General features: G+C 33.4%; 3 protein-coding genes across 6 annotated transcripts in view; 2 read left to right on the plus strand and 1 right to left on the minus strand.

Moving 5' to 3' along the window:
• Nucleotides 1-796, plus strand: part of LOC106334842 (peptidyl-prolyl cis-trans isomerase CYP21-3, mitochondrial) — a 1637-nt gene extending 841 nt beyond the window's left edge. For both annotated transcript variants that reach the window (XM_013773219.1, XM_013773220.1), the window contains exons 5-7: nucleotides 49-134; nucleotides 217-345; nucleotides 434-796. In XM_013773219.1, the coding sequence (XP_013628673.1) occupies nucleotides 49-134; nucleotides 217-345; nucleotides 434-671 (453 nt within the window). In that variant the 3' untranslated portion in view covers nucleotides 672-796. The remainder of the gene's footprint in view (nucleotides 1-48; nucleotides 135-216; nucleotides 346-433) is intronic.
• LOC106334839 (DEAD-box ATP-dependent RNA helicase 24) lies at nucleotides 728-3706 on the minus strand. Of its 2 annotated transcripts, none has more exons than XM_013773217.1 (5): nucleotides 3087-3706; nucleotides 1780-3008; nucleotides 1564-1603; nucleotides 1103-1381; nucleotides 728-936 (listed from the first exon to the last, which is right to left on the minus strand). In XM_013773217.1, exons 1-5 carry the CDS (start codon nucleotides 3592-3594, stop codon nucleotides 881-883), a joined length of 2112 nt encoding a protein of 703 aa, XP_013628671.1. In that variant the 5' UTR covers nucleotides 3595-3706; the 3' UTR covers nucleotides 728-880. The 2 variants fall into 2 exon arrangements, with proteins under 2 accessions (XP_013628671.1, XP_013628670.1); XM_013773216.1 differs by having other exon boundaries at nucleotides 1030-1381.
• A 5700-nt stretch (nucleotides 3707-9406) lies between these two features.
• LOC106328665 overlaps nucleotides 9407-10782 on the plus strand; it is a 3431-nt gene continuing 2055 nt past the window's right edge. For both annotated transcript variants that reach the window (XM_013767150.1, XM_013767151.1), the window contains exons 1-2: nucleotides 9407-9776; nucleotides 10255-10644. In XM_013767150.1, coding sequence (XP_013622604.1) covers nucleotides 10288-10644 — 357 coding nt within the window. In that variant the 5' untranslated portion in view covers nucleotides 9407-9776; nucleotides 10255-10287. The remainder of the gene's footprint in view (nucleotides 9777-10254; nucleotides 10645-10782) is intronic.

Consider the following 10782-nt stretch of genomic DNA (forward strand, 5'->3'; position numbering starts at 1 on the left):
ATTTCTTCTCTTTGTTTTTAATCTATCTTTTCCTCTGTTGGACTCTAGACCTTGGATACTGGCAAAGGTTCAGTGACCATTGAACTGTTCAAGGATGCTGCTCCCAACGTTGTTGACGAATTCATCAACTTATCGTAAGCAATAACTTCATACTGTATTTTCTTCCATTTTTTTCTTAACACAACTTCTTATATAGTATGTGTTGTGTTTTGTCAGTCAAGATGGGTATTTCAAAGGTTTCTTATTCAGTAGAGTTGTAAAGCATTCTGTCATTCAAGCTGGCCACTCTGCTCAGTTCGATGCTGTCAAAGATTGGGTTCTCCAAAAGAATAGTCTTCATACCAGGTTACATAGTTAGCAAATAAAAATATGGAGGCTTTTTGGTTTTTGGCTGATTATGGAAACTCTTTCCATCTCTGTCTTGATGCTGCAGTTTAAAACACGAAGAATACATGGTGGGGACCCCTAAAGCTAAAAACGAGCAAGGAGGATTTGAGTTTTTCATTGTATCTTCTCAGATCACAGACCTCAATGAGAAATTGACAGTCTTTGGTCGAGTTGTGAAGGGACAAGACGTTGTTAAGGAGATCGAGGAGGTTGAGATAGATGAGCATTATCAACCAAAAGCACCAATCGAGATCATGTCCGTCACTTTGCTTCAAGACATGTGAAACCTGCTTTATTACTTCTTTGTATTAGAAAAAACTCCAAAGTGAATCTTGATGTATTAATGCTTTTGTAATTTGAATACTTTTCATCACCTCATTTGCAACACAAAGTTTTCAAGTTTCTATCTTCTGTATAATTCTCTCGTAGCTACTAAACAATACGTGTGTGACCTTTACAAGATATTCGAGAGCTGAAACAAGAAGGGATATAGCTAATCAATTATCCCATCCGGATTTCCTTTTCCTCTCTCTTGACCGATCTTCAGAACTGCAACAGTAGGAATCAAATAATGTCAGCCTAACACTAAAGATAATAAATCAAACCTTACAAGAAAACAGTGCAACCAAAAAAGAAAAAAACCTCTGTGGATTCTTTTGACTGGAGTTATGACTAGTTGCTACTGGGGGAGTTTGAGTTTGAGTTTGAGCCCTACCCATGTTCCCACCAATGGTCCCACCTGAGACAAATCCCGTAAGGGCTGGTCTCTTGTTTGGATAAGCTTGGCTTTGTTGGCTTGATGGCGTAGCAGCTACAAAGCTATTCTTGAATTGGGCCATTACTCCGGTTCTCACAGAACTGATCACCCCCTTTCTACTTGGTGCAGCTTGAGACGATGTCCCACTTGATTCTGAGTTAAATCCAATACCAAGACCGAAATCAACTCCTCGTACTCCTCTATTTCCACCACCTCGTCCTCCACCTTTCTTCCCACCTATGTAACAAGAGTTTTAGAGATCATGCGCATGTTTTTGGATGGATTGGCTAAATTCACTTGACAAAACGCATGCACAAAGTAAAACATTGATCACAGTCTTTTCCCTTTTGGATCCAAATCTAATCAAAGGTTTCCGTCCGCAGAATGCATAAGAATGAATATAGCTAAAGTATGCTTACCTCCTTTTCTTCCGTCACGCTTGGACTTGAATCGTCCATCCTATTGATTTGCAAAGGTAAATTTCACTCAACAATCATGTTTTCGTTTTATACAAAATAACAATCATATTGGAGCTAGTAAGATGAGCGATAATAGCATGCTGAAAGATAGAAGCAATGATATTTATTGCATATATCAATAGAATGATGTCAATGAAAAGGAGCTGTTAATATTACCTTCATGGCGAGATCCATGAGTTCTGGAGGCACATTCTGACCAGCAGCAACCAGAATGTTAATCAATTCACCAGCAAATCTAGCCTCTCTCTGCGTAACAAGTGTGTAGGCAACCCCATCTTTGTCACCAGCACGACCTGTTCTACCAATACGATGTACATGCATGTCCATGTCTTTAGCAGTGTCGTAGTTAACCACTATCTTGAGCGATTTGATGTCGAGCCCTCGGGCAGCAACATCGGTGGCAACTAGGACATGGTAGATTCCAGATTTGAACTTCTGCAACGTTTCCATTCGTGATGCTTGGTCTTTATCACCGTGAAGGGCAGCAACTTTAAAACCGTTCAGAGTCAGCTGCGCTTCGATCTCATCAACCGTGGCTTTTTTAGACGCGAAAACCAATACATCACCTTCATCAATCATTCCAGGTAGCTTCTCAAGTAGCCAAGGGAGTTTGTCAGCATCTGATGGTATCACATTGACAACCTGTGTAATATCCTCATTGGCCATCCCAGCTTCACCAACAGTGACTCTAATAGGATCCGAAAGGATCTCCCTAGCTAACTTTTCAACTTTCCAAGGCATAGTGGCTGAAAAGAGTAAAGTCTGGCGATCTGGACGAATCTGGCCAACGATAGACCTCACTTGCGGCTCAAAACCGAGGTCAAACATACGATCAGCCTCGTCAAGAACCAAATACGAGGCTCTCATCATTGTCAAAGCCTTCATCTTAAGCATATCTATTAACCTTCCAGGAGTAGCAACAACTATCTCGCATCCCGCCTTGAGTTCTTTCAACTGTTCGTGTTTCCCCATTCCACCATACACAGCTGAGACTCGTAGGCCATACGCTTTCGAGAATTTCTTAGCTTCCAAGAATATCTGATGCGCCAGCTCTCTGGTTGGGGCACATATGACACCAATAGGACCTTCTTCTCTCTGAAGCTCCGGCTGGTCCATGATATGAACAATCATGGGAAGAACAAAAGCTGCGGTCTTCCCTGAACCAGTTTTGGCTATGCCAATAACATCTCGACCAGAGAGCACAATCGGTAAGGCTTGACACTGGATGGTAGTGGGTTTTTCATAAGCTTGTTTCTTGATAGCACTCATGATCTGTGAGGAAAACCCACAATCCTCAAAGGTCTTTACTGCCCTAGGAACATCAAATCCGGACACACGAATCCCCAAACTCTTACGATAATCCAAAGCTTCTTGTTCACTCATACCTGGACAAAGACGAGTCAATCTAACACACAAAGAAACTCAATTTGGAATTGGATAATAGTAAAGCAAGTAAGACTTACTGGCTATTGATTCAACCTCCTCGTAGAAGTCCTTATTGATCGGTTCGTAATCAATTGAACTATGATCAAGCGCTTGAATCGGTTCGATCTTCCTTTTATCCACAACAATCGGATTATCATCGGAATCGTACTCCAGCATCCCAGCATCTACTGCCTTAGCTGCAGCATACACCTCCTCGTCGGAGTTGTAACCTGCGTTAAGCGCGTCCGCAGCTAGCGTGAGCCCCAAATCCTTCTTCGCCTTGAGGAAACTCACGACATGATCGTCGTCTTCGTCGTCCTTGTACCTCTCCACTTTCTCCTTTGGCTTAGGAGGTGGAGCAGCCTTCACCTCCTCGTGGATTCCCTCCATGAATGCGTCTAGTGGATCGATCTCGTCCTCCTCCTCACCACCGTTGTCAACGTCTTCTTCATCCTCTTCGTTTTCTATAAAATCAATGTTATCTACATCGGCATCTTCTGAGTTGTCTCCGCCGCGAAACCTCGTAGAGTTCCGAATAATAGACATGACTTTGATTTTTCACCCTAAGCGATTTTAGGGCTTCGTGTTTGTTTCCCGGCGATAAATATGATTTCTCCGGAGGAGTTTCGCCGACTTGTCGAAGTTTATATATGATTGATCAAATAATGGGTCATGGAAAGCCCATATATGTGTTTGATTACTGAGATGGCTTTACTACTTATATCATTAGGCTTTGCTTACTAATCCTAACGCTATTAGATAAGAAAATATTCCAAAAAAAAAAATAAGAACACTTTTTAAATTTGTAAGTAGCATATTCGGCCTAGACACCGTTTCAGAAATCCAAGATGGTGTTGTAGAACCCCCCNCTTTGTTAATCATCATGCAATCGATAGCCTAAATCAAAGTTTCACATATAAAGACGAGCTTCGTCGTATATTCATCAACCCCCATGATTTTGACAGTTGAATTCCTTATGAATGAAAACATCCTTGTCCAGAAAATTTTATCTTTTTCCTTCCATGAATCATCTACATAACACCATTGCATATCTTTCATTGTTGTCCCGGTGGCACCACATAAAATTTGTTGTAATTTTCAACTCTATAAGTTGTACTTCTTGTTTCAAAAAAAAAAGTAAGTTGTGCCTCAGCCTACTCAAACTATGCTGTTGTAATTTTCAACTCTATAAGTTGTGCTTCTTGTTTCAAAAAAAAAAGTAAGTTGTGCCTCAGCCTACTCAAACTATGCGACACTTAAAAAGTTATGCATGAGCAAAACATATCTATTTATCTATACAATAATTTGCGAAGTCATTTTTTTCATTCGAGCTCTCACGTTAAAAGTTAAACTGGTTAATATTATTTATACTCTTAATGAATAATTAATTATATTTATTATCAATTATTTATCTTTATTTATTTTTATTAATTTTGGATAATAACATAATAAATTATTTCTAGATAATGATAATATATAATTGAATTTCTTTTTCATTCAATTAATATTTATACAACCTATCTTTTTATCTTTTTGGTTTATTATTATTATATAAAACGAGAAATATATTCTTCTATAAATATTTTTTTTATGATGACGAATTATTTACAATTTCGATCAGGTTAAATTGCAAAATTTATATTTTGTATTTGTGTCCACATAATATTAAAATTAACACCACAGTTGTTTAATGTTCTACTGTCCAAAATAATAAAATAACATGTCCACATAATCACTTTTGAAATTTTCAAACTCAAACAAACCCCATAATGTTTCTTTTCAACGTGTTCAATAAGTGTTGGTTCACTTCAAGAATATTTGCTTTGTTAAAAAATCTCGACTTATTTTACGGATAAAACTCAAACAATGTGTAAATAATGTTTAGAAACATTAACTATAGCTATGAGAGATATATTCATTTGTGATAATATATGTAATAATAAATATTTATAAAATGATTATGTCCATTGATAAAAAAATAATTATTTCCGCATACGTGGGCAAAACACCTAGTCATCAAGTAATCTAAAAAAATATGCATGAAATATATATATATATATATATATATCATCAATCTTGTTTTGTAATTGTTTTTTCACTCCTACAATGTCTTTACTAACAAAACTTTTGAAAAAAAATTCCCTGGATATGTCATCAAGTAGTCTAAAAATATTATGCACAAGCAAAACATATCATCAGGTAATCTAAAAAACAATATGCATGAAAATATATATATCACCAAGTGTTAACTTCTAATACTGTCTTAATAAAAATTTGTTAAAATTTGCCCATATATATCCAATTGTTTTTTATCGAGTACTTATTTTATTAAATTAAGTTTTGATATATAATAAATATGTACTAAAAAGAAATTGTATCCCATCATTTATAATTTACATGGAAAAATCAATATACTTTGTGGTTTAGCCTTTTTAGTTAAAGAGTTGGTGAACTTAAGAATATGAGTTATGCTAAACGTTTTAAAATAGTCATAAAAGCGAAAAAAAACTTGTTATGAAAAGAGCACCAGATAATCTATAGGTTTTCAGTTATATATATATATATATATATCAAATCTAAACAGTATATTTCAAGTTAGACTCTTACTATTCAGGATATTACCCAAAAGAATATAACTATTTCTATATATAAAGAGGAATTTTTTTTGCACTATTCTTAAAATCCAAACGATTCAACTCTAATTTGAGTCTTATGACTTCACCCTAAACCACTATGCACTAATAGTGTTGGATTCGAGTCGTGCACTTGGTATTTTAGATATATTTGATACTTAATTAGCCTTGTACTAGAAATAAAAATTTGGGCTTGGTACTTGACTTGTTGAAAACAAGTATTTTCTATTTTGAGTACTTGCTAAAATTGAGTTATTTGTTCTGATTTATTATTTGCTACTTACAAATATACTTACGAGTTACTTGCAATATTTCTGAGTATCTAAAATTATTTGATTAATGATACTGTACTACTATAAATGGATACATGAGTTTATTTTATTTACTTACTAAGAAAGAATACGAGAGTTACTATAAACTTGCATTCTATTTTTTTTTTATATATACTACATAATTTTGATCAAGATTTTAGTTTAAACAAATAACTTAAGGAACTAAAATGAAAAAAAATACACACACGAGGGAAATTAAAAACCGCGTGGGGGAAAATTTTGAAATCTTAATGTGCGCATTATATATAAAATTAAGTAATTATAGAATAATTTATTAATTTGACTGGGGGCAGTTGCCCCTCCTTCATACATGTAGTACCGCCCCTGCTTATACGTATAAATATTTTCGAAAACCGTAGCTTTTAATATTTATTTATTTTTTAAATAATATTATTTTAATAGATTAAATGTAATAGACAGATGGGCATTAGTCATTTAAATATTTATATTCTGCTAAAAATATTTAGTATTCAAAAGAAAAAAAAATTGTTAAAAACTTAACACCAAAAATCTAAACATCTATATCAATAATACAACTGAGAAATGACACTTGGAATCAATTATATTTCTCAGTTATTTTTAAATATTTGAGTTATAAAATTCGCATGGTAACAAGTAACTTTACGTCTCATTTATATCTTTAGTGTCTGAAGATTTGATACTCCTTGATCAGTATAAATGATCATTAGCTTTGACATGTCAAAAATACAAACAGAGTAGAAGCATGAAACACAATTTAAATGATTTTAAATCATTGGTAAATCAAAACCTTATTTGTTGTGTCAGATCAACAAATAAACTAGAAACTCAAAAGGAAACGTAGCTGCAATCCAAATGTAAATCTATATGTAACCCATCATTAACAATACTGAATTAATAACCTTTATACTAAGCCTATTAATTGTCATAAATTTGCTAACCATATCTTATATATATAATGTTGTAAATATAAATAAAATTAATAAAAAATTCAAAATTTTCACATATATAAAATTATTATGTTTTAATAAAAAATTATCTTAGGATTACATATAAAACCCCATAATGATGATAAAAATGAATTGTATAACTGTATTATTCTTTAGACTATGATATAAATGTAGGTAAGGATAAATTAAATTTAATATTCAATTTAATTTTGAAATCGCCAATCCATAACATTGTTACATTGCAATAATGAAAAAGTGAGTCCTCTTCTTTAAAATATCAATACTAATTAAATATGCATATCATCTTCAATCTCTTTTGTATTATATTATACTAAAAGAAAAAAAAATTACCGAAAAGATATATACAAAAAGATGACAAAAAAAAATATATACAAACACATAATTTATAGGCTAATAAATGTAAATTTTAAAATTTGAACCAAAACTTTTATGTTGCTTTTAAACCGAAACAACTGAACCAAAAATCATCCTGCAATTTAAAACCATGGATAAAAATCTATTATCTTAAAATAGCAATTATATTGAAAACTAATATATGACCACCAATGCACCAACTATGCAGTTACATGATTACCAAAAAACAACATTAACTAGCTTAGGTTAGGAGAACAATAGCATTGACTTGCTTATGCAGTTAGATGATACTAAATATTGACCAATAAAACTGAAAACTGTACGATTAAACCCAATACTACAATGCATATGAACAAGTGCCAAGGAGTTTGGAAGAAATCATAAAATCCTAAATTAAACTATATTTAGCATATTATATTCAGATGCTCAAATTACCTCATATATAAACTATAAATGTCTAAGAAATTAACTTTGTATAAATAAGGTATATCTCTAATCTTTATTTAAATTAGTAATTTCCTTAGCCATTAAAAAAAAAGAAATGTAAAGAATCGATATTTGGAAACAACATTAAAATAATTTCTGATTAATTTGCTAGATAAGCGCAATTATGTAAACTATTTAAGTTTTCAACTAGGTTGACCTTTTTTTACCTAATTATAATAATTTCACTGTTTCAAAATTTTCTAAGAATATACATATTGAAGTAAATAAATTTACATCAATTATTCTTATTTCTACGTCAATTATAATTTATCAAATTATAAATAATACTAACACGTTAACTAGGGTTTGACATAGACTAATAGATATATAAATTTAAAATAGAATATAAGACGTTAAAGAGAAAGAAACCTTTAAACTGATGGCTAACAAATAAAAAATAAAAATATTTTTTTGACTTTCTACCAATATTTATGAAACTATTTTCATCAATATAATTTTGAAAAATATTTATACATTCTATAAACTCTATAAAAATCTTCACTGCTTATTATTACTATTTCTACATAAAAAGCCGAAAAGCTTTTGAAGTAGTCTTAAAATTCAGAAGATCCAACTCTAATTTGAGTCTTATGGCTTCACCCTAAGTCAAGCATATTTCTGATATATTTGATACTTAATTTGCCTTATATGAGTAAGGAAAATTTGGACTTGGTACTTGACTTGTTGAAAATGAGTATTTACTATTTCGAATACTTGCTCAAAATTAAGTTGTTTCTTCCAATCCGTTAAATGCTACTTGCAAGTACTTCCGAATATTTAAAAGTATTTGATAAATAATATTCTACTAGAAATGGATATGAAAATTTATTTTATTAACTTACTAAGAAAGAACATGACATTTATTATAAACGAAGTATTTATGTATATTATAAAGAAGAAGAATGAACAAAAACATGAATCTCTCGATGTACCAACATAATTTACTTCTTGCAACAACAAAAATGTTTTCTTTTGACAATTAACATGTAATATTAAGCGGAGTAACTATTTTCATATTTGTTACTACATTGTATTACACGTACAAATATCTAAATTATGTAATTTGATACTCGGCTTAACAACAACGAGTAACTAAAATACCGAGATTGGTACAAAACCATGATATATGCAGCATTATTATTATTTTTTTTTAACGTCTGAATTGATTCAAATAAAAGGGACGTATGAACCTCAGATAAGATTAGTAAAAATAAAATAAAAAAAGAACCTCGTATAAGTAACAAAAGCCTTAGATAACCAAGGATGCGAAACAAATAACGAGTATAAGATGATGGATAGCCAGTAATTGTATCCAGTTCCAGATTAACAAACCAATGTGATGAATAACTAGTAATTGTATCCAGTCCTAGATTACCAAACCATGATGCACAAGACATCATCTTATTTTGTAATTGTTTTTTTTTTTTTCGTTATTCTTTTGTAATGCATCAAGTGGAAGGAGAACACGTGACAGTGAGGGACATGACAGTAAGGCGGGATGGGCTAACATGCACACCGGAAATAACCTTCTTAACATGCGCACCAAGAGGTCTAAAAACCCCCAAAATAAACGCAGCAGAGGAGAGAAAGAAGGAGACAACAAACGAGAGAGTCGAGTTACGAAATGGGTCGGCTCACCGAGTCAACATCTGTCGAAAGAGGGGGGGAGGGAAAGGCAAAAAACAAACCCTTATGTAACCGATAGAAAAGGGATCTTTAGATTTTATTTTTCCATTTTATCCCTTTTTTGGATGGGTGTTGAAATAGCACAACAAATGGTGAAGGATGAGGAGATTATTACTCTCTCCCCTCTTTACTTCTCCTTCTCTTCTTCCTCTCCCGTCTCTTGCCCTAACCCTAATTCTCCCTGGATTCAATCCTCCCTCTTTTCTCCAAATCCTACTTATCGGGCTTCCTTTCATCATCATCATCATCATCGTCATCTTCTCTATCCTCCTGATTCGGCGATCTAGGTATTCTCTGCGGTTGATTGTTTCCTGAGATGAATCGTATCTGTTTGTCGTCAAGTTTGTTTATTTCTGTGTGTTCATACTCTTCACGGGACAGCCTTTCGTTTGATTTTGATTCGATCATTTGATATTGGGTTCAATTCTTCGAATATTGTGTTGATCCTCTAGAGATCGTATTCGCGTGTATTAATGTTTAGCTCTCGTCTTGTGTTTATCAGTTTGATCTGGTGTTACACTCGTTGGATTTCAATTCTCGTAACCAAAGCTTCTCTCTTTGTGATCTCATTGCATGTCATGCTTCTCAGTACGCGGTCATTTGTGTATTGGGTTCAATTCATCTAATATTGTGTTGATTCGCCTTTAGGAGTGTTTACTTCTCGTCTCTGTGTGTGTTTTCAGTTTTTGATCTGGGCTTCTGATCATTTGAAAGCTTCTCTCTTTGTGATCCCTCTATTTACTTGATTGTTCTAATGCTTCTCAGTGTTCCCACCTTGGCCTCTCTGTATACTCTACAATGGGCGATAATGGTGGTGGTTCTCATTTTGATGCTTTGAAGAATACCGTGAGGAAGAAACGCAGCCTCATTCCTCGTCGTCCTCGCACTGAAGGATTCAATCTTTTCATACCAAGTGATGATATACCCGCATTTGATACTAACCCTAGAAGGAAAGAGTTTAGTCTTAGCCACTGTATATCCAGGCCTGATTCCCAAACAGGAAACAATGATTCTCTGCAGAGAGAGGCAACTGATTTCGGTGAAAGGAAGAGAATGAAGCTTAAGATTGGTGGTGTGAGTCGTCTGGCTCATGCTAATGGTTCACCTCGAAAGTCTTCCAAACCGGTGAATGCTACTACTAACAACCATTTGGAGGTAATATTATCCTACTTTGACAAACCTCAAGTTGTTTGAATTGTCTTGCATTCATTGAGATTTATCATCATCTTTTTGCATTGAGTATCTTTTGCGGTAAATGCCATGCTCTTTTCAGTCAATTCTACTCTTTTTTTT

The sequence above is a fragment of the Brassica oleracea genome, chromosome C3, assembly GCF_000695525.1.
Source record: "Brassica oleracea var. oleracea cultivar TO1000 chromosome C3, BOL, whole genome shotgun sequence".
NCBI lineage: Eukaryota > Viridiplantae > Streptophyta > Magnoliopsida > Brassicales > Brassicaceae > Brassica > Brassica oleracea.